This window comes from Phasianus colchicus, chromosome 2, assembly GCF_987193195.1.
Source record: "Phasianus colchicus chromosome 2, bPhaCol1.hap1.1, whole genome shotgun sequence".
Taxonomy (NCBI): domain Eukaryota; kingdom Metazoa; phylum Chordata; class Aves; order Galliformes; family Phasianidae; genus Phasianus; species Phasianus colchicus.
This window is the reverse complement of record NC_143437.1, coordinates 60,056,887-60,081,869: the sequence shown is the minus strand read 5'-3', so window position 1 is coordinate 60,081,869 and position 24,983 is coordinate 60,056,887. Positions and strand designations below refer to the sequence as shown.

Genomic DNA, 24,983 nt, shown 5'->3' with positions numbered 1-24,983 from the left:
GCATACCCTGTACCCCATACTAGAATCCTCCATCCTGGCTCCCATATTCCTGCCTCCGTTCTTATTTTGACTAGAGGGCCTTCCTCTAGAATTCTGGGTCGCCAGTGCTTTTCTACTGGTGCCCTGCTGGCATCCCCTCTTTCATAGTGATTTAAGGCAAACTGAGCTTTGGCCAGTATCTCTCCTTGTCTTGCTATTGGGATTCTGTCGTTATATCCCTCCCCCTCCCCAAGAACATAGATCTTTTCTTTGAGGAGGCGGTTGGCTCTTTCAACAATGGCCTGTCCTTGTGAGTTTCCCGGAATACCCGTAGTATGCTGAATTCCCCAGGCCTCTAACCAATCCTTGGTGGACCGTGATGTAAAACATGAGCTGTTGTCCGTTTTAATCTGCACTGGCAAGCCGAGGACCGCAATAGCTACAGCCCAGTGGGCCTGGGCCGAGGTAGAATTAGCTTTTCCTCTTGGTATTGTATTTGGAATCAGCGTCTCTAAACTGCACCAGAGCACTAACAAAATAATTGAAACAGTGTTGTCTTGTAATTACTACAGATCTTCATTTTGAGCACTGCAGGCCTCCTGCTGCTCTTTAATGCAAAGAAAGTTTTATTCATTTCTGGTGACTCTTGCAAAATTTTATATTGCCATGTTTTTTCATCAGCTGTCCTCATTCAGTTATATACTGTTCAGTTGACTCCAGGAGAAGTTGTTATATATTGTATGTACAAAAAAAATCATCAAAGCTCAACTTTTTTTTACACAAACCATCCTGAAATAAATAAGGTTAGAGACTTAATTGGAAGAGGTCTCAGTTTCTGTTTTTTGACATGTGAGCCTCTGAGACCTCCAAACTCCAGCTTTTGTCTAGCTCCTAACCATTACAAATATCAACACTTCTTGAGTGTTAGCAAACATGCCTTACTAAATATTTTCCTCTGAATTTTTACTCCTCAGTGAATAGCAAAATCTATTTTAATGCACCAATTTTCATTAACAGGCTTTACAAATATCAGCAGGATTTACAAAAGCATCACAGTGATCATCCATAAAGCTCATACAGATGTATTTTTGTGTTCATGAAGGAAGCAGCTGTTTGTTGAATTTAAGATAATGAAATCTTCCTTGACATACAGACTGTGAACATCATCGTATTGGCATGCCCAATACATATCAACAGTTTTTGTTGAGTTTCATAGCTTCAAGGCTTATTAGACCATTTCTCTGCAATTCCCTGAGCAATGTTTGAGCCACAGATGTCGAAAAGAAAACAGACAGCAAATACACTGGAGAGTACAGAAAATCCCCTACTTCCATTGTAGACTTAGTCTATGTCCACTAAAACTGTATTCAAACAGTGAACAGAGTAAATGGCAAGAGGAATTTGTCAAAGAATAGTTCTAAATCTTTTCAGTGTAAATGATGTTAATGACAGATACATCGTGCTCTCTTTGGCTCACACAGTTCTAGCAGGAGGTTCAAATTCTCATTTGTTTTCTCACTACAACATAAAATTTTTTCATAAGTTGGGTGACCTTCTCTACTAAAACACAGGAGATGGTCTACTAATATGTGTGCATATCAGAGTACATGGTCTAGAGGTTATAAGCAAGATCAGAGTACATACCAATTTATATTTTGAATGATCTGACTGTGGCAGCTGATGATGATGTGAAGAGGCTTTGTCTGCATCTATACTTAATCCTATGTATTTTGGAGATAATTTTCGGGACCTGACTCATTATTGTTTTTGAAAATTTGACTTCGTCATTTTTATTTGTGCTGAATTTGCCCTTAGACGTGAATGATGTCTAATATTGCCACAACAAGAGTTTGTCTCCACTTACTGTTTCGCTTTCTGAAGTTTACCTTGTTTATTAAGTAATTCAATATATAATAATGACCCTGCTTGATAGCCTTTTCAGCCACATTATTCAGAGTTAAGATTTGAAGTGCAGGCTTTTCAGCAGGATTTGTGTTGTGGTTTAACCTGGCAACCTGGTTAACTCAGCACCACTCAGCCATTCGCTCATTTCCCTCCAGGTGTCATGAGGGAGAGAAGTGGAAAGGAAATAGAACTCATAAGTTGAGATAAAAAAATACTTTCTAAGGCTAAAAAAAAAAAAAAGTGATGATAACTATGCATGCTTATATATCCACAATGCAATTACTCACCACCTGCTAACTGATGCCCTGCTCACAATACAAATGCCTAAGTGGCAGCCCACCAGTAACACAATGTCTCACCACCCACTGACCAACACCCCACAACCCCTGAGCAGCCGCTGTCTCTAGCAAAATCCCCTCAACTTTATGGCCTTCTGCATGATGTCACACAGTACGGAACAGCCCTTGGCCTAATTCAGGCACCTGTCCTGGTTCAGCTCTGCCCTGCCTACTGTTGCTGTACCATAAAGGCAGTGGCTCTTCCTGTCGAGTAACCTGGCTTGGTCCCACGTGTGTTCCAGCACTTCAGGAACAACTAAGTATGGGTGTGCTATTAACATTGTCTCACCTGCAACCGGAAAGATTTTTTTTTATTAATACCAGGAATTAAGTGACATAAGACTGTGATAAGTATCCGGTCTATTTTTTGAGCAGAAGGAATAATGCAGTATTTTACTGAGTGCTCAAAGACAGGAATAAAATATAGAACTGGTAGACTCTAGGGGTTTTTTTACTTATTAGCACTAAAAGACTATTACTGGACAAAATAATCTTGTTTAGTCCAAATCAAAGTATACAACTTAATTGTGAAAAGATGTTTTGTGGGCAATAGAATTTTCTAAATGTAGTGGATTGTTTCAGAAAATCAACCAGGCATAAATTCTGGGACGTAAGATAGCAAGATGTTGCGAAGTTTATTTACGTACCTAATTATAAGTATTTCAGTGTGTGATTATATTTACTTTGTGTTTTCAACCTGTAAAGTTTTGGGCTACTGCACCCTGTGTAAGCAAACGTAGCTGTCTTTAGAAAAATTGGAATATTCTAATCACAGAGACTAGTTTTGATCTTTGCTTAGCTCCTCCTATTCCATTTTAACATCATCTAGCAGATGCATAACAAATAACTGGTTCCTGCCAGCCAGCTAATGCCTTTCCTTTTTAGGGAATACATATTTCATGCTACGTCTGCACTTTGTAAAATATTTTTATCATCATGACTCTTCTGAAGGTATCACAAATAATAAAATAAAGAATGCCAGTAAGTTATATTCATTCATGCTGCTGCTCTGATAAGAGACTAGAGGTTAAGAATTTTCCATGGCAACTAGAATGAATTAAAGGTCTTCTAAGAATATGTGATGGAGTTTTATTTTCGTCATTCAGGAATAAGTTAATGTCTTAAAGCAAAGTTGCTCCAAAGATACTAATTCTTCAACTTCTTATGCAAGGTTGAAGGGCCAGTGTACTACTGAGGAGTTCTAAGAGCCCTGAGTACAGAGATAAAAATAGTCTTCTGGCTTGAGTGTTCGGGGAAAAAAGCTCATTTGCAAGAAACAATAGGCAGGCATTAGACTAGCTGCTTTGCTGCAGAGAGGCACAGAGAAAGGAAAAGTTTATTGTGTATGAAAGCTTGTGGTCATATGTAAATATATCAATTTCTAAAAATTTGGGTTGTTTATCCAAAAGTTCATGGTTGCTTTAATCATCTTCAAATGTCTGAAGTTAGTTGTGACGATTAATATAATTGAAAGATACATATTTACTCACAGAGCATGTTAATTGCTGGATCATGCTGCTGTGTGGATGTAGAATCACAAAATCACAAAAATATTTATAGTCCTTCTTGCCATCTGTTACGTGGATGTGCTCAGGAAGGGTAGTCATTGAGTTTTTTCAATGTACTGAAATTCTGCATGTAATTAAGAACTTGAACTTTAAAAAAATCAGCTGTGCTACAGAATAATCACAGATCAATTGATATGTCAGTCATGTCATTATCTGAAACCACTATGGAAAGAGTTACTTTTGCTTGAAGTAGTACAAAAAGGAAAAATATGTGAAACTGAAAAAATTACTTTTTCTGAAGGAAGGGAAATTTGCACACAGCATATGAGCTACTGAATGACATTCTCTTCCTTTTGTCTTGGTAAGCCTAATTAAATAGTTACATTTTAAATTTTTATGATAATTTTAATTATTAATGTCATCAACACACTGAAAAAAATGTAGGTTAGGTGTGGGGAGAATTTGACTCTGCAAAGACACTACTTAAAAGCAATTTTTTTTTGCATGACTGAGCACATGTGCACAAGATAGTCACACTTTACAATGAGGTACACATAAATAATTTATAAAGAGTTGGTAAATACTGTAGGCTATTACAGAATCCGCAAAGTCCATAGTTTTGTTATAACTATGTATAGTACCCTCAAGTAATGTTCAACCAAGTATAATTTATGAAAGTCATATCTGTAGTATTATTTATGATATATATTAATCATTCATTAATCCTTTATGAACTATTCATAAATGCAATCTTAGCGGAAAGCATGGCTGAATCTCTTGCACTAGCTCCCTTGTATCAGCTGCACGAGACTTGAAGGTTGCAGGCTTCTTTGCCCTTTTATTTAACAAGCTGAGAAGTCTTTAGACAAGGCAACACATAGCAGCTGTTTCTGTACAGATTTCTATACAGAGTTAAAAGACTAAGACAAGCTTTGCAGAGAAGCAATGCTTTTAATCAGCTGTACAGAATCTTTTTTCTGATCCTTCTCCAATATTCCGACAGAGTTGCCAGAATTTTGCTTTGCAGAGTCCACGTGAAAAAAACTGCATATGATCTGCACATAGTAAAGTCTCAGATATTGAGGACTCTTGTACAGTTTGGTAGATTGCACCAGCAAAATATGAGCCAAATGAGCACAGGAGGGTTGCTGTTAAATGTGCATGTCCATCAGTCCCTGTGGTTTCCCATAGGATAATAATCAATGTAAAATGACTGTATGGTACAGGTTAGTATAATGTTTGGGAGCAGATCCTGGCTTGCAGGATTATTCTTTTGCTTCAAGAAAATTCTGCCTGTCAAGGTGCAGCTACTTGCATTTCTTGCTGGCAAGCTCAGCTGATTTTCATGTGAAGGTATGATTTTATTGGTGTTCTTTTCTTTTTTAAGTGTACTGTGAAATCTCTAGCTGAGACATTTAATACCAGAGTACTATCCCAAAGCATTAATTCTTCCCACGTTATTTTGCAGGAAACAGATCTCATTCTGACATTTAATATCTCAATGCATCGTTCATGGTGGATGGAGAATGGACCAGGTTGCACCGTGACCTCAGTAACACCAGCCCCAGACTGGGCTCCAGAGGATCATCGTTATATCACTGTCTCGGGGTGTTTTCTTGAGTATCAGTACATAGAAGTGGCTCACAGTTCTCTTCAGATCTTCCTTGCAGTAAGTATACAATAGATACCCTCACTCATGTTGCCCTTTTTAGCTTTCTTCTTGGTGAATCTTACTACCAGAAAAGTAGAGCGTTGTGGTCTTTATTTACAAAACCTGTCTCTAAGTGTTGGCATTTTTAATATATAATTAATATATACATATATGTAGAGATAAATATATATGTAACTGTAAATAAAACTGTTGCTATGCATATAAATTTTGTCCAGTGCCTGGGTATGTGACTCCCACCACATAAACTTCTGCTTAAGAGATTCCAATATTTTGTCCAAAGAGGGGCCATACAGCAAAAGAGAGAGGATATTTGTTCATCCTGATCCTGAAATTAATGTAAATCATTGGAACAGTTGCCAACATCCAATGTGGCCACCAGACAATCAAAAAGTGAACAGCTTCCCTATCTGTCTTTTCCTCAATCTAGGTGTAAATGGCCAATAACAGGTGAGTTCAGGCAAATATATATCTGTGTCAGTACATCTCTGTGTGGGTTCATGTGTGAAGCTTGGTGGCAGATTCACCTGAAAGTCCATCTACCTCCCTGGTCTCCTCCATACACCTCAGCTGGTCCCACTATAGGAAAGCATAAGGACCCTGACCAAGTAGTTAGCAAGGCAGGCACTGGGCAGATCTGAAAGATAAAATCAATTTCTTGCCCAGATATATCACATCTTCAATTTTGGCAAGTTACAGGCGATACAAAAAACAAGACAAGCACAAAAAAAAAAGTCAAAGTGAATAAGTAAATAAATTAAAATAGCTTTACAACATTATTTACAAGCAATTGTTATTAACTCAATCATAACTCAGAAAAAGATATCTGGTCCTTTTTTATTTTATTCTGGGTTTGGATTGTTGGCTTTTTTGGTGTGCAATGAATGATGAACAAAAAACTCAAGGAATATATAGTTCAAGCTTGATTCTTTTCTTGGTACAACAAGGTTTTTTGTACGTCTCTGCCTAAACAGAAATGTGTTTCTAGATAAGAAAGTCTTTACAAAGCAGGAGAATGGCACAGAATAACAAACCATCAGTAATCTGGTAGCTGCGGGCAGCTACAACTATTTTTATATTTCCATTCATGGTACTGCAAACGTAATTATCATAGATAAAGAGCAACTCAGTAATAGTATGGGCCAGCTTTCCAGACCTGGTTCTTTAAACTTTGGTGTTTATATATTTTCACATTTTTGATAGTAGGCACGTTGTTCTTTTTCTAATAGAAGCACTAGCATAATGTCACAATTATAAAAATGCGTTGAGAAAGAGAGGAATTGCTTGGTGTGGCTCAGTAACATATAACACAAAGCTGGAACAAAACATATTTCTTTGTTTTCGGTAAACTAGCTTTCAACAAACCCAAACCTTACAACAGATTTATCTCCCTTTAGTAGAAAGAAATTAATCTTTCCTTTCAATTTCCTTTTATGGGCACTTAAGTGCATCTTGCACTTTAACTGTAAATCTATAAATTGCTACCTACAAATTGGTTACTTGCTTTCTATTTGTGAGTTCATGACAGTGATCAAGCTAATGTTGATCTTGGCTTTTTCACAGACTGGTGGCACTGCGGTATTTTTTTAAGGATGTTTGTCTATAGACAAAAAGTTACAATGAAATTTGTCTCCACTGAGGCCCATTTACATCAGTCTTTGAAAACACTATGCTGCTTATATTTTGTACAGCTTGCTGGTAAGCTTGTATGGAAGCTGAGTGCCAAAGGTTAGGCTCCACATAGATGTGGTGTTTGCTGTGGAATACTTAGTGGAAGGAATACAAGAGCTAAAATAAAGGCTATAAAGCCCCCACTATTTATACTTTCTGAAAAGAAAGACTTAAATTAGACTGTGGAATGTTTCAAGAATTGCAGACAGACTCTCCTGAGGAGGTGCAGAATAATTATTGTCTGCTAGTCACCTTATCTCCCCAGATATCTCCCTGAAAACAAAAACCACCAGATCATAAATGATCCGAATGCTACTGCTAATTTTGTGCAAGTAAGCACTGATTTTAAGTTTTCTAAGGGTGGAATTTTGTAGAACTTTCTTTGATTTTATTGCCTTAAAAAAATGTAGTAATTAAGACAACTAGAAGGTTAAATGGTCCCAAATTTCAGAACAACCATCAGCATGCAGAGTGGTATTGTTCATTGCACAATACCTGGCATAAAGACTAAAGAGAGCCAGAAAAGATGGCACACAGATGATTTGCTTCTGCAGAGTGGATTTTGCTCAGGATAAATAAATGACTGGATAAAATTCCTACTTCAGCCCACATGGCAGAAGTAACAGAAAATTGTGGCTGGTGGTCTCTTTGCTTTGACTAATTGAATATTTGTTGTTTAGAAAAGCTTCAAATTTGGGAAAAATATTTGAGACTTAATATGTGCAAGGAAATGCTCTGATAAAACAAGACTTCTCCTAATTTGATTATTTAGCATTTATGTATGCAAAGGCAAGGTTGGAACAATCCACAGTGACAATGGGAGCTGCAAAGCAGCCACAACCTCTCCTTTGTCTCATACCAAACAGCACTTTATCTGATGGTGCTGGTGGGAGACTACAGCCTTTACAGAGCTGTATCAACCAATCCTTGCACCAGAAAAAGAAAAAAATAATGCACAATTATATTTGTCTCGCAGCCATTCCCATTTCAGCACATTACATCTTTCTCAGCCACTAACTGACTCATCTTTGTGGAATTGATTTATTTCTTTAATTGCACTGATTTTCATTCCACTGATGTGATGTTTTCTTGGGAGTTTTCTGAAACAGTTCACCACAAAAACGTCAGTGCCACACACCATGCCTGTCACTTTCCCTTTTATGCTCCATAGTAATACCTCCCATATGGTTCTTTTGAGACTGAGCTGAGCCTCGGTGCAGTCACTTTATCTGTGTGTCTTATCATCTTCTTCCAGAAAGTTAAAGAGTGTGGCTTAGAGTGAGAAAGGGAGAAAGTGGAGAATGACAATCTATGTGAAAAAATATGCAAAATATGTAAACATACTTTTGGGGCACCACTTGCAGAAGGCAACTGTTCTGAACTGAACAGAACTGCTAAGGGTAGGATTTCAGTTCAGTTTTGTGTGAAACCCAGAGGTCTGGGAAAAACTGTGGGGACAGTATTTCTACTGAATGATTCTTGTCCTCCCCAATTCTTGGTGAATGCCATAGATGTGTCTGAGAAGGTAATGGCTTCACCTCTGAGGTGTCACTGAATTTTGCCAACAGTAATTTTTAATCAGCAGTGCTGATATATGGGTAAAAAATATATCTCTACAGCCATGGCTAACCGATTTGCCCCTGCAGCCTGTCCTCACATACTAGGCCAAGTCCTCTCCTTTACTTGTCTCTCCCAGGAATACTTCATTTGCAGATCTGTGACATCTGAGTACTTGGACCATTTGAAGTTCTCTGTGAAGACCACAGCTTGTCCTGTATGCCTATGTATTACCAAAATTAATTGGCCTGCTGATGGCATGACTTGGATACTCATATGTTTCATATTTTAAAGTGTCCTTATGGCTTTAATGGATATTGATTCTCAATGCTTACATCAGAGAAGCTATTTCATTTTCAGAAGTCCTGGTTATCTAGGATAGATAAATTACTAATCTCTGGAGATGACTTTTCCAGGTAAAGAATGAGGCCAGTAGTACTAATGGAGATTTGATTTGGTACTCTTTTGTGAAATTTGAGTTGCATTTTGCATATTATGTATGTAGTGAAGACTGAATGAAAGTTCCCACCAATCCTCAGGTAATTGGAGAAAAGCAGGAGAAAAACCATGGGAAGGCAGTGCTTGGGGAGGTACAGTGAAAACTGTATACCCCTGCTAACCTTTGCATGTAATGTCAGTGCTTAAAGAGGTCATGAGCTTTATGTATTAATAGAAAATACAACTTTTTTTGATATTGTGGCCAAGAAAAGGTCTCAAGCTCACAGTCTCACCGGTACTCACATGCATCAATGTCTAATTCTAGCTACAGATCCAGTGTACAGTTTTCTCCACTTGGGCTTTTTATTGAACTCATCTTAGTACAGCAAATGGAAATTATTTCAGTTCAGGCCCTAAGCTGTGCTTCAGATCAATTGGTTCTGTTTCCAAGCCTACCATAATGTCCTTGAGAAAGTCATTTCTTTCTGCCTCTTCCTAAGTGCTGCAGTGAGAAAAACATTCTTAAATTGTTCATGTTCAGTTTATAAGACTGTAACGTTTGCGTAGATAGGAATCCATTACATCTCTCAAAAAACCTCTGAATGTGGATGATACCCAGTATAGTAAGGCTGTTTTGTGGTACAAAAGAATTACAATAATGGTAATTGCATTTCATACAGAAGATGTAGCTTCTCTACATCTTCCTTCTGCCTATTTTCAGTGCTTTGATTATGTATGACCTGTTCCCACTACCACAAGGCTGTTTTTAAAAGTAGACAAATTAAAATCCATTTGTAGATCAAAACTCTCAAAATATGCAAATAAAAGATCAGCCATGGTGATAAGTTTGACAGAATTATATATCTATTTGCCAACACAGGATTTAAAGAATTTATTATGCTTGTCTTTCACTTCTCACTTACCCACTCACAAGTTATTGATTTGAGTGGAACTAAGTGACTAATCTATGGGAATAAGACTAATGTGAAGGAATCACCTCAGCCAATTTGATTTTATGAAGGCTGCTCTGAAGCAATACCTCCTATTTCATTATGTTTGCCCACGATGTCATAACCAATATGGGTGACCTTCCTACCAATATTCCATTACATTTTGTTCTCATGTGGCAGACTGAAGCAGAGGGCCAGTCTGACAGAATGATGTCAAAGTGTGTATGAAGGAAAGGCATGTCACTGAATACCTTCATGTGGAAAAAATGGCACCCACTGATATTCATTGACACTCATCTTGAATGTATATGGAGATAAAATAGTGGATGTGAGCACAGTGAGGCAGTAAGTGATGTCTTTCAGTAGTGGAGACAGCAACAGTGGGTTACCTCCACTGGTGCAGATTTTTACAAGCATGGCGTGCAGGCTTTTGCATATAGATGATGAAAATGCATCAGCTAATGGTGGTGACTATGTAAAGGAATGGTATTTCGTATCTGAGAATTTGCTTTATCAAATGGTGTTATTGTGCTCTTTGTATCTGTTGTTGTTTCTGTAGAAATAAATAGGAGGCATTACTTTCAGAGCAACCAATGTAGTAATACAGACACTGTAAAGATGAAGTGTGCAACATTATTCCAGTTAAATGAGTGGGGGACAAGCATTTCTGACATACTGTATCTATATTATTGATGATAACTTAAATGCCAAATAAATAAAACCTTAAGTAAACAGTTACATGACAGTATTGACCATATTCATAGTGGTCTTTTTCACTCACTTTTTTGTGCTGTACATTAGTCTTAATTCCTTTCTGTTCCTTCCTGAGCGTATGCTTTATGCAATCATTCAAATTATTATTTCATGCTTTAAAATTTGTAATATGTAATTAACCATCCATACTAGTTACAGTAAATGTATACTGTTTGGTATTCTGCAAATACCTTCTGTTGTATTCTGTTGTAATACCTTCCAAGCTACAATGCTGTCATATTGATTTAAAGCATCATGAAACATAACAGTGCTATTAAGAGGCAATAATAAAGCCAAACAGTTAGGACGCCAGCTTCAAAATCTTTGCTTTGTTGTAGACTTACAGTACAACCTTTGGCAGGGTGCTTAACTTGTGCCAATTTTTTTCTGTACTACATAAACAATAGTTCCTAAATACCTCAGAAAGATGTTGACAGGATAATTCCATTAAAACACTGCAAAGTAATCAAGTATTACATTAAAGTGGTCTTAGAAGAACAGAGAAGCAGTACCAATCTCTGCTTCTCCCAAGGATTAATACTAATTAGAATGAGGTACTCTCAAAAACCTTAATGTTAGCATAGCACAGCTGACATTATAGTCTCATGTCCTTGTGGAGAGATGGAAGTAGACTTACTGGGTGAGTAATGAGGAGAGTGTGTAGAACAGCAGAAGTTATAGAAATGGTGCGCTTGTACATTACAGTGTTTAGAGCAGAAAAGGAAAATGAGAGTTCTGTAGGGAAAAGTATATTCTCTTTTTTGTGGGGAGGAGCAATATATTGATAAGACCTGAGCAGAGCGAAAGACCTGAAGTTCCACTAGACAAGAATCCAACCATCCAGCAAATGACAGAGCAGGACTAAAAGAAGTGTGCAATAAGTGTAAATCATATATAAAAGCACATATTTCATCAGGACAGACTATGACAGGAGCAGAGCAGAAGAGTGAAATAGGGGAGAAGAGGGAGGGAGTCCCAGAATTGCATGAAAAATAAAAGTAGTTATACCATTAGGATTGAGGCAAGGACCAAAATGGTGTTTCTCTGAGTCCCAAAATACTCATGAGTGAAAACAAAAAAAAAAATTAGTTGGCCCTGGATACTCCAGCTTGAAATACTGAAAAGTAGATGCCTGGGTCCTTTTGTCAGAGCTACAGAGGCTCAGGGCCAGGATCATCTGAGAGTTCGTACTGTGTAAAGGGTCTTCAAATGAGTTCAGATGGATAACATTTATCTTTTAGTAAGTGCCACAGCTTGATATAGGCTTTGGGTTTTAATAATTACCCAGCACATCCCATTTTTGTGCTCCAAATACGCATAATGAGATACGCTTAATATGTATGTGTCAGATATGCTTAGCAGTAAATTGACATTGGATTCTTAATTTCCCATTCCTCAGTTCCTTTGTGTTGATCATGAGTAGCATATATTAAATCTTTTTGCAGTAAAAACCTGATGCCTTTTTTCCTTTCTAGAGAACACAAAACTCTTTATTTGTTCTGGAAGTACATCTTGCACGCAAAAGCTCTCACTCAGATTTACTCTTGCTCATTTTCTTCCCCCGCCGCCCTTTTGACCTCTTCTGCATATACATACTCATGCACACACCTTGCACGTTGGTTGCTTTCTCCTGTGCTAGAATAGTGGTGAGAGTATTTATAGGTGAGAAAGGAGACAAGAGTTCATATGATCAAATTTTGACTCTTTGAACCTAATGGGAAAAAATAACATTATTTAATCAAAGTGGAGTTCCTTTCTAAGGCAACACAGAGGCTGAAGTAAAATTGATTCTTAATGATACAGATTTGTCTTTTAAGAAAGACTTTTCTCACAGCAAGATTGGGCAAAATCAGTACAATGAGTAAGAATTGTTGTAAAGTGCTAATTTAATAACATTGTTGTGCCATGTTAGAAGAGGAGCATCATCAGGTTCAGGTATCTTTGACATCACAGTAGAGTATATTTGCTGTTTCTCTGTTTGACAATAACTTTAGAGTATGCCATTAGTTTTGAAGGACTATTGTAAGAATTATCTTTATGCTTACACATGTTCTCTGTAGTTACTTCTATCATATTTTACCTGCATTTCTTTACCAATACTTGCAGAAAACGGAATTGTACACATCAAAGCATAAGCTGTTTTTTAATGAGCATGGAGCTTTGTAAGTAAAATTGTACTATCCATTTCCCGAGAAGATTCCCTTCCCTAATGAACTGGGCTCATACACAGCTAAGTTGTTATGATAATTTTCTGAAAATAAATTTGCTCCAACTCAGTGGAGAGATGTCAGCTTTGAATAGAGCTACAAGGCCAGTGCACATAGGATTTTCTCTGAGAGGTTCATTTCCCTGATGGATTGAAAGGCACCAGCATGAGCTGAGACTAGAAGAAGCAGTTCCAACTCTCACAGATCCTCTTACACAAGCAAAGGCAAATGGCGAATGTGATTTGGGCAGGAACAGAGTTGTGATTATCAAGAGCTGAGCATTAGAGTCATTACTATGAGGCCTAGAGGGAAGTTTCCTGAGAATTTGGTTTGACCATCTCATATGTATTCCTTCACACGGGGGACTCTGATTTGGCCTGACCCTGTAAGGATAAATAGTCATATGATGCAGCAACGCGATTGCAGTTCCCCAGGTTCAGTGCCTCATGGCTATCTTGGGGCTATGTGATGCTGGTGTTGCTGTGTTAGCTGGTGTTGCTGGCTCTCTGATTTTCTTCTTGTACAGCTGGGATTTAAATTATTCTTCAGCTTCTGTACTAGCACAATTCTGCTGTGATTTTATGACACTGCTCTAGTGAAAGTGCTGCAAATAAAACCACTTCTTGCTATACACAGCTCAAAAGCCTTCAATTTAGGGTCATTTCATGTAGTTTTGGTTATCTTTTTTGGGTTTTGCATCTTCTGAAGACTCTGGACAAAGAGCCTTGTCTATTTTCTTTCTGTGGATATTCTATGTAAGTGAGTTTGCATATTAAAAAAAAAAAAAAAAAAAAAAAAAAAATTACACCTGCTTTAGATGTAAGAATAATATTAAGCTGAATAACAATAATATCACAAGCTTTTATTATCTTAAGTTAATTAAAAAAAAAAAAGAAATCCCTCTTCATATTGAAAACCTGTAGTCAACTGCCCTTATCCTGAGGTGACTGTGATGGCACAGATCATCAAATTCCCCCTCTACTCTGCTCTTGCAAGACCCCATCTGGAGTACTGTGTCCAGATCTGGAGCCCCCAGTACAAGAAAGACAGGGAGCTATTGGATAGGGTCCAGAGGAGAGCCACAAAGATGATCAGGGGACTGGAGCACCTCCCCTATGAGGACAGGCTGAGGAAGCTGGGTTTGTTCAGCTTGGAGAAAAGAAGGCTGAGGGGTGACCTCATTGCAGCCTTTCAGTACCTAAAGGGAGCCTATAAACAGGAGGGGAATCAACTCTTTGAAAGAGTTGATACTGCAGGACAAGGGAAAATGGTTTTAAGTTGAGGGAGGGATGATTTAGGTTGGATGTCAGGGGGAAATTTTTTACAGGGAGAGTGGTGAGGTGCTGGAACAGGCTGCCCAGAGAGGTTGTGGATGCCCCGTCCCTGGAAGTGTTCAAGGCCAGACTGGATGGGGCCCTGGGCAGCCTGGTCTAGTATTAAATGGGGAAGTTGGTGGCCCTGCATGTGGCAGGGGAGTTGAAGATTCATGATCCTTGAGGTCCCTTCCAACCCTGGCCATTCTGTGATTCTGTGATCAAATGGAACACTGCTCTTTAAATGACTAAAAAAAGCCACAGTATGGATTTACCCCAGCATTTCTCTGCTCAGTATTCTAACATTAAAGTACTCCCTTATACTCCCATACACAAAAGTGAAAGCTCATATTTTGTCATTTTGTTCAGCACCTCATAAAGGACATTTTCCATTCTGAAAGAAAGTAGCCTCAATTCATGAGTTAAGTTAATCTTGCCTGAATGTATGTGAAGGACTTTGGTATGGAGATATTTTCACCCCCAAAAAATGCAGAAAATACCAATGCTTTGGCTGTCTTCCAGGCAAGGGTTTCACATATCTGTTGAAACTTGTCTATTACGTTTTATGTAGTGTACTTCATATTTCACTTTTGTTTGCTGGTAGCACAGCTTTCTGAGCTCATGAAAGTATAGATTTATCTCTGAAAATGTAAAATTACCTATTTTGAAGTTTCAGTCATGACAATCCTGGTCATAATGCCACAGTACAGAAAATCTGCTCTGTACTCCAAATTCTCCAAAGACAAATAATGTGTGCTCTATGTCACAGCAACTGCAACTGAACCTGTATTGACTACTAAATATCTAGAATTCAATGTAATTCTAAATTTCATTGAAACAATTCAGTTGTTTTTGGTGTAACTAATTACTCCACTAAAAATATTAACTATTCCTAGAGAAAGTAGAAATCTTAGAATAAAGTACATTTAAATGTACTTTATGAGCATGTAAAATAAGAACATTAAGTACTATTACATTATGTACTTTGTAAATTTTTTTCACTACTTCCCAGCAAAGACTATGTGACAAGTCTATTGCATTCTAGAAAATACCTAACTTTCTGTTGTAACCATATGCCCTAGGACCCTTGGAGTACATATCCTAGGCAGGTCAAGAAAGCAAGATCAGAAAACTGCTCCTAATATCTTTGTTGATTGACTTTTCTCATTGCAATCTCAGAAGTCGGGCTGACTGGCAATTTTCTGAAGAAACAGGGCTCTTGGAACATAATCAGCCCTAAACTGTTTTGTCCCAATTTGACAGAGACAATGAACTTCATCTAATATGCAGGAAGTGCAAAACAACGTAGTCCCTGGCTTCCTGCTAGATTTCTCAGCTAGGTCCTTGGGCTCTGCACATTCACTACATTTTTTCCGAGATAGTTAACCACCTGCTACAGTCGATGTCATTCATCTGGCCCAGACAACAGCAGGGTAGGAGGGCAGGGTCTGTGCAAACCAGGGAGCATCCTTACGCACAGTTCGCGTCTGCTTGCCTTGTGCTGGATTTGAAAAGAGCTTGTATGTGTGAGCAAAAGCTATGCCATACCTTTTGGCCCCTAGGCCAGAAGGCAGTCTCTAGGTTATTTGATTAGTACCCCTCTGTACATTGACCATGCCAAGGCAATTGCATACATAAGATCTGAGATACCTAGAGCTGCAGTAATATCAGTGTTAGCTAGATCTGTAGCTAGTGTTTGAATCATGCTGTTGGGCCAGAGCATGGTGTCCAGGAAAGGAACATGAATTGTAGCCTAGTAACATGGAGTCAAATACTCATTATTTGTAGAAAAATTCTCAATTTTCTACCACTCATGTAGCACATGAAAGTCTATGCAGTACAGAGAGTATAATTCTCTGCAGACACATCCTAAGGACCTTTAGCTCTTCTGACTTCTACAGTGCTGCAGTGTAAGGAGAGAATGTTTTTTTCTATAAATTTGCTGAAGCTTTCACATGAATAACAGATTTTAAATTCCAGGTAATACTCATTACTGAAAAACACCATTGTTTTACCCAAGTAAAGAAAATTACTGTCTCTTGAAATCAGAGATAATCTGTCTTTGCACATATGCTCAGTAAACATCAGCCAACTCTCACCACTTCTTTAACAGACGTTACTTTCAGCTCTGGTTGGACAGTTAGACAGCATATTTTCACACTGCTGATGTGTTTGGGGGAGACTATCAAATGTGTTCCTTAGCAGTATCATTCAGCTAAAATGCAGTACTATCGAGACAGCAGTTTTTCTGTTTCCTACTGCTTGAAAGTGATTGTCATAAAGCGATTCCTGTTTTCATAACCAGTAGAGCAGATTTTTTCCCAGCACACATCATTCTTTTAATGCTAGCCTGGAGCTCTGTTATCTTAACCTCCAGTCTCTCCCAAAATGTACAAATGAAATAATTAATTCTTAACATATACAAATAAAAAATGAAGCATTGGGACTTTGCCTCTGCTTTATTTTTATTTTTGGATGTCTGGGATTTTTATGAACAGATCAGTCACGTGGGATTAGTCAGAAGCTGAGGAAATAAAGGATCTGCAAAATCATAGGGGCATTTGTCTGCCAATAATGACTGTTGCCATAGATGAGAATTCAACATTGACACAACATAATTTATATTTCCTAATATGTAGACAAAGATCAAATAGTGACATCTGGAGTCTACCCTAGAGGTTCAAGTCAATAAAATATTAATAGCTGCCATTTCCAGCAAGGACAGTGTAATAAGAGCACAGCAGCACAATCTCTGACATTTTTGCACCTATTGTTCTTCCTAATCAGTTAACTGTTTCCTTTTTCACATGTTCTCCTCCTGAATATTAGGAAAACAAAATTGGGAGATAAAACTTCCTGCCTCCGACATAGGTAAATTGGTCAAAGATGTGCTCTGTTGGGAAGTGGCTACACAACAGGCAACAGCAGGATGGATCCCTTGGGGCTCCTCAACAAGCAGCTCCCACTAAAGCTGGAGGCAGGTGGCCTGAATGCTTACTGCTTGCTTATAATGAAAACCAGATGTAGAATTGAGGAGTATATTAACCACTCTCATCTTAAGTGCCCCCCATTTTACTAGAAGATTTAGGCTTTCCTTTGCAAGTGAATTCAGTGCATTCAGTCACAATGAGCAAAGAAAAAGCATGGTAGAGGACTGTCGAGCGTTGTTTCTGACAACACTGTTCTTCCCATTCCTCTCATTCAGTGAGTTAGTATTAATAGTCACTTATGCATAAGATGAAATAATGAGGTTTAATGAATCTCTAAAGATCAGTTACTTCATAAAAGCAAATGCCACACTTTTATCTGTTAAAGGCCTCTAAGTCCAACACCAGCAGCAGAGGGAATTTTTATTTTAAAGCAAATTGCACCCAGTTTCAGTAAATTATCATAGAATCATTACTCGACTTTTATCCAGTCAATGTTATGCTTCCCCAGTGAATTGGTTTATTGTCAGTATGTCTGCTTCAAAACATGTCTTTCCTGGAAAGCATTTCATCATTCAGCTTCTGCTGCTGGAGGCAGGCAACAGCTTGAAGCTAGCAGCTGCTCTTGAACAAGGCAGGTAGAGATGCAGGAAGGCTGCTGAATCCATAACAATAAGCACATCATGACATAATTACTGTAAATCTCCAGTGGTCTGTACACACAGAATGCCATATGGTTTGGGTAGAGGAAGTGTGTGTTAGTAAAACTATAGTATAAGCATAAGCATTTTCCACAGAAATGCTGATAGCTTGAAATTGATTTATTTTATCTAGAAAATTAGCATTGACATAACAGAGGACAGTGCTTGAATGGTCAGCGAGTTAGAATGGGGGATCTAATTAATATCCTGAAGGATAAGAGCGTGTAATAGGAGGGTTTGGGGGATTTTCCAGTTGCAATGAAACATAATCGAATAGATGGTACATTCATTTAACTTTTCTTTTATACAGTCTTCATTAACCACAGTGTGTAATAGCTGTTCTGTTTTCTAAATGTCTTCATCTGACTTTGAACAGGTTTATAGGATTTACTGCTTCTGCAGCTCACCTATACAGAATAGATTGCCCATATGAACAATACTCTGTGGTCTGTCAGGGAATAATAGACTACTTTCACCATCCCTGCTTTTAGGAAGTGATTTAGTTTCCAGAGATTCAGATACAAATAGGAGGAGACGGTTGGTATTTTTCTGTGCAAGTCTTGCATAGCTTGTGCTGCTAAATAGCCACTTGGCATTTGCTATATCAGCTGGTGGTGCTCAACTCATTTTCAGATGGCAGCCTCCTGATTTTCTATTAGACATTCCCAGGAATTTTGCTGTGGCTAGATACCAACATACAGAATGGATAAACCCAAATATATTTCAAAGAGTTTGCAGTGAACTCTTGCAAACATTTTCTGCTACACACTGCATGAGTTAATCTCATCTCTAAAAGCATTAATCTCCTAAATCTTTGTTTTGTGCTCTGCCTGAACCTGCATTTTAGGTTTCAGTGGCTTTGTATATTGCAAAGACGTTGCTAACATCACTGTCTGTCAAAATAAAACAATTTTTTCCTTTTTCTTTCTTCTCTGCTGCAATGATCAGAATATAACAGTGCTGAAAATTTTACAGCAATGTAAACTTCATAAACTAAACATATTATCATTTTCTAAAGCACCGCATCTTTCACAGCCTTCTGCACATTTACTCTGTCATAATTTGTGATGCTTTGACTGATTTCTTTGATGGAAAAAGGCCAGTGTCATTAAAATTATTAAACTTGTTTTATGTAAAATATAGGTAAGCAGTATTTATTGCTTTTTCACTATTTCGAAGCTTTGAAACAGTACTGCAGCCATAAGATTCACAGTGACTATGAAAGCCTAAAAATTACTTGAAATAATTGTCATCTAATCCTACCACTTTGAAAAATCAGAGATGAAGATCGCACCACAACACACTGTGTTCTCAGTCCAAAAATGTTCCTTCTGCAAAGCTGTTCAGCCTCCTTGAACTTATTATTCATTTTAGCGATGACAATCTAGAAGAATACAAGAGAAGGAACAAGTTTTTTGTTTTCTCTATGTGTAATTGTCCTTAAGTTGAAAAAAAAAAAAAAAAAAAAATCAACAAATTAGTTTACAAAGTCATATGAAGGTATTACTCTTTTACATCCTTACTGGTAGTTACCTCAGGTGGTAGTCGAGATGTAAAATCTCAACTTGCATATATACAAACATTAGTGTACTTTCAGTGTAACAAAATGAATCCCATCTACTTCCAAACAATGGACAGCCACATATGACAGCTACCATTAGTGGACTGAGCTAATGCCCAGTATCTGAGCATTGTTTAGTTCAGGGAGTTTAATCTTAAGACCATCTCTGAACTTTGCAGTGAACTTGGCAAAGGTGCCTTCGTGAACCTTAACACACTTAAAAGCAAGAGGTTGTATTTGACCATAGCTCTTTATAGAGCTCAGAGGGAATCTTGAAGAGAGAGTGAGAAGTGATTATAACATTAACTTCCTCGTGGATTGATTCTGTGGCACTTTTGTTATTTTTTTGCCACTGCACAGATTATTGAGAAGAGTCATAATTCTTTCTCTAAATTCAAGTGTTTGAACAAAACTTAATTGAAATTAAAAACAATTTTCCAAAGACTTTTTAGAAGTTTTATTCTGTCCCAAATAGACTGTTAGCCAGGAAACTACAAGTAGTGTTTGGAGCCTCTGAAAACATGCTAGGATCCAGAAAGATATAATTGCCACCTAAGACCTTTCAGCATCTAATAGACAGTAGGTTAATGTTTTGTTTCTTCTAAGTGCTGGCTTGGGAGCTAAACTGTTGTACCTTAACTGAGTCTTAACTCCTGTTTTGTACATATGAACACGGAGGTTAATTGAGACTGAAAAGTTAACTGTTTTTACGATTTTTAATATCAAAGAAAGGTATACAAGAATCATCATTGTGTTCCACTATCTATAACTCCCTTCAAAAATCCATTGCACTAAAAATTTTCAAAATAAATTTTATGAGTCTGCTTGATTATTTGTGAAAAAAAAATTCTACCAACTCTAGATTCTATCATTGTCCTATACACAACACTTACACAAATTGATGTTGAAATTCATAATCAAATGTTTTTCAAAATGTCTCAGAAATTGAAGTTTCACATGAAAATTATCCTGCAAAAGGTAAACTTCAGAGTGGTTAAACAATTCAACATTCCTCTGCATGACTAGTGTACTGAAATATGAAAGCTTTACATTAGCTTAGTTAGCATTTTCTTATTCTACTTTAAAAACTACTGCTGGTGTTGTTAGTTTCAGTTGTTACTGCATGATTGGTGATGCCATTTTTATTTGATTTTACTAGGTAGAACTGTTGACTCTTACTTTGATCACTTATCAAATGTCATTTAAGGTGAAATCAGAAAATAAGTAAATATCACATAGCAACAAATTGTAGAACTGCCACAATATAATACAGATTTTTACACGTTTAACATAGCTTGTTTACATTCACATTCTACTTATGTGAGATATCATCTATTAAATATTAGTAAGCTTTACATGAGTTGCCATAATGCAGTATGTCTGTTTCATTTTTTTGTACCCTTATTTATCATAAATGGCAACTGCAAAAATTGTGGTCTGTTAATGTAAACTTGGACATCATTCAGTTGACCTCCATGCACAAAGGAACTCTGGCCATGCTTTGTAATGTATAGGGCTTTTGTTTGCTCGCCTTCCTGACAAAAAATACTGTAAGGAAGCTACAGAGATAAACAGACTACCATGGGAATGTACCTGATAGTTCCAAGATTTGGAATGGTCATAGAGCTACATTATTTCAACTGCAGCTCCATAATAAAAAAAAACTGTGACTAAGCAAGTGATTGGAAGTGGAGAGGATGCATGCAGACAGATGGATTAAGACTGTAGAAATATATTTTCACTTGATTATAATATTAACAGGCTCCAGGTGATTTCCATTTTTTACAGCGTCACTCATCTCGACAAGTCCCAGCAGGCCTGGAAGTAGAGGAGATGCATCCTGCTTTTCATATGAATCTGTTTCCATTGTGAGCACTTAAGAGAGTTCTTCTGTTGAAAAGCAATTAGCTTCTACAGTCTAGGGTACCATTTAGAATATCCAGGCTCACGTGTTTCATCATAAAATTGACCTTTTAAATTTTTTATGTCTGAGATTCCCCGCTAAAAGACTAAGCATTAAAAAAATACAACCCTAGAGAAAATACTGAAGGCACATGTAGAATTTATTAAAGGATGTCTGGCCCTGAAGTGCTGCAGATAGCAACTCCATCTGAATATAATAAATATAAAGTATGCAGTATTGTGTGCTTAATTTTTAAATAATTGGTGTCATTATGTAGCTTAATGATACCGATTACATAAAAAGCAGAGGAAAGCAATATGTGCTACATTTACAGACTCACATTTTTCCTGTAGTAATTGCTTTTCCAAATGTTGTCTGTTTGTTGATATCTTGAATACCTGTATACTAATTATCCTAATGTTTCAGAGTTTGTTTTGCTTTTTAGTAAATTTTCTACCTTAGGAGTATACGAGTATACTTTTTGGTAAAATTTTTAATTTTGATGTAAAAAATTTCAAAATCTTACATTCAGCATAGGCAAAGAAATACCTCTTTTGCCCAAACAACGTGAGTAAAAATACTGTCAGCAGCACTGACATCTTCCTTCCATCTCTGGGAACTATCAAATGGAGACATTAGAGAATTTCAATAGTGCAAGAGTATTTGGGGTTTGAAGTACAAATAAATGTTAAGCATTTGAGATTTTTCACAGAAGCTGACAATCTTAGACCAGTCCCTCAGTACTTTTGTTCTAAAATTTTGTAGCGTGTTTCACTTATAATTCCTACTCCTCAGACAGAAAATGGACGTGACAACATCCTTCATTCCACTTGGAAGTTGTTTGAGATCAACTATGACTTGATGTGGACATCCAGTCATGATCTAGTGTTTAATATCCTTACAAAATGTTCCTTTGTTGTAGCACATTAAAGACATTTTTTTTTATATTTGTTGAATCATCTTCAAGCCTTCTGTTCTTCCTTAAAGCTTTTCATACTTTTGAATTTATGGAAATCACTCTGCCTCTGAACACCTTTAACTTCTTCCTAATTCTGTGACTCCCAGTTCATTTTCCAATAATTCCTACCAATCAGCAACTTTTCTTTGTTCTAAAATCCTTTTTGAAACTCTTTGTTGTCTTCTTCTCATGACAAATCCTTTTTCTCAGCATTTTCCCTATGTAATCTTTGCTGCATATATATCTCATATTATTTAGATACTAAGTCCTTTTACACAAAGGATGCCACTTTATCTGTTTATAAAATGGTACAAAATTATTGCCTTCTGTAAAGCAATAGTGAGGGCATTATATTTGTCAGATAAATGAATTTAAAGGAATGTTTCAAATGATTAATGAATCTGCTATATCAACTAGCAGACCTGCTAGTTATTTTCGAGATACTGAAAAATATAACAACAACCATAGCTTGCTTAGTGTTCTGGCAAAGTTTTGCTATTCTTGCAATGGCAAGAAGTCTCTGAAAATTACTTTGCTATTAATTTCTTTCCTTCACAATGCATCCTTTGGAAGAAGTGTTCCAGATTTTGCTTTTTAATAAAATATTTAAGCTTAAACTCCCCCAAGCCATTCAGTGAGGAGAAGCATGGGCAAATATGGAGAAGTGAAGTAACCAGGAGAAGAAAGCATTGTACTTAGCAAAGTAATTTTCCTCTAAGTATGGTAGATTGCAGCTCCCTGAAGCAGAGTCCTTGATTTCAGAAAAACAATTTCTGGCAGATTGCAGAGGTTATTCCCCTTTGGTTTTCCAGCATCAGACAGGAGATGGGAATGGAGGACCCTCTCGTGGGGGCCTGATAACTCCACAGAAAAACATATGGGACCTGACAGGTTATTTCCAAGAGATGGAGTCTCTGAAGCAGGAAGCGAGGATGCCTGAATGACTATGGGAAAAGCTCCTTTTAAACTGTGAGAATCAAGGACTCTTTTGACAGGATGCAACATCCTTTCACAGGCTACCAACCGTCCTGTTTCTTATGTGACAGTCTTATCAGTCAAAGGTTTTATTAGGAGTTGTGAAATATTTGGCTAGAAAAACCTGTATGCTACAAGCTGTCTTTACTTGTTTTTGACAAGAACAATTTGTTTTAATTTTTTAATTCATGCTCCTACCTTAATCTCCAGCCTCTGTTGTGTAAAAGGCCCACCTCTAAAATCATATCATCTCCTTCACCTGTGTTGTCATTTAAGTTTCTTATAAATACTATAAAACTAAAAAGAAATTGTGTTCCAAAAATACTTAAAATTTAAACAGTTCAAGTCTGCTCATGACAGCCTCTGAAATTCTAATCTCGTGTCTTGAGAACATAATTGAGTGCTTGCAGAAGCCACATGTTGTGTCTGTCAGAAAAGGGCTGTTCCAGAGGAGTCAGCTCTGTGCTTCATAGGAATACAAGCAGGTACTTTTCTTCGCTACCTACAGGAAAGCGTACAAGCTTTCAGCGATTCATGAGAATAAGGTTTTTGTTTTTTGCAGAAAACAAAGAAAGCTAGATGAAAAGTGGTAATACATAGGTCCTGGTCTAGTCTTCTGAATAAAAGTGCTAAACTACCCAGAGAGGCAGTGGAGTCTTCTTTTCTGAAGATATTCAAAACCCACCTGTGCGTTCTCCTCTGCAACCATCGTAGGGAACCTGATTTAGCAGGAGATTGGTCTAGATGATATCCAGAGGTCCTTTCCAACCCCTATGATTCCATTTGTAGCTTTTGGAGAAAGATAGATTCCTTCTTATCTCCAGAGGGCTGTTCAGTTCTTAGATATTCATTCTGCTTAAAGCAGAGCCGTACACAAAATGCACATAAGTGTTTGGGCCATGGTTTGTGTGCAAGACAACATATGATCTCTTGTCAACATTCAAGAAAGGACCTATCAGGTGAGATTGAGAAAAGATCACATATACAAGGAAGGTGTGAGTGAAAATCCACATCAGAATCAGTGCTCATTTCAAACAGCTGTCTTGGATCAGGTGCTTCCTATTATTGGATGCAAGGAGGATGGCAATAAAAACTTGAGGGTTTTTTTTTTTTTTTTATTGAGGGTATAGGAATCTGAATACAAGCTGAGCCCAAATGGACATTTACAGCAGAAGAATAAGAACTGTGTATGCATGCTATGACTGCAGTTTAAGTCATTTTAAGTCACTTGCTGTCTCCCAGTCCTGGGCTGTGGCAGAATCTGATGTGACTCCAGTGAATCAGTGCTGATACAGATGCCTACAAGAGCTCATCTGTTGGTATAGCATTTGCAGTTCAATACTTCTTATTCTCACTGACTGTTAGGGTATTTTTGGAAAGTAACATTATCATTGTACCTTGCACAGCTGTTCCTGGGGATCCAGTCTCCACCTTGGTCTTTGACCCACACAAAAGAAGAAGACATTATTACAGCAAGACCTAATTATATGTTGTGCAGGTTGGCAATATATTCTTAAGTAGCTTTCCATTTTCCAAGAAATGCATCTGAAAACACGGTTAATACAGTTACCTCTTGTTGAAATATTAGGAGCAGATTTCTAACATAATATGCCAATAGATATATGTATGTAAATAAATCTCTGATATGCAGGAAAATAGATCTGGTATAA

At 37.4% G+C, this 24,983-nt stretch overlaps 1 protein-coding gene across 3 annotated transcripts in view; it reads left to right on the top strand.

Annotated features, from left to right (window-relative positions):
* The window catches only part of NKAIN2 (sodium/potassium transporting ATPase interacting 2), a 513,591-nt gene that overhangs the window by 435,016 nt on the left and 53,592 nt on the right, over nt 1-24,983 (top strand). For all 3 annotated transcript variants that reach the window (XM_090135834.1, XM_031610959.2, XM_090135835.1), the window contains one exon: nt 5,199-5,399. In XM_090135834.1, coding sequence (XP_089991960.1) covers nt 5,199-5,399 — 201 coding nt within the window. The remainder of the gene's footprint in view (nt 1-5,198; nt 5,400-24,983) is intronic.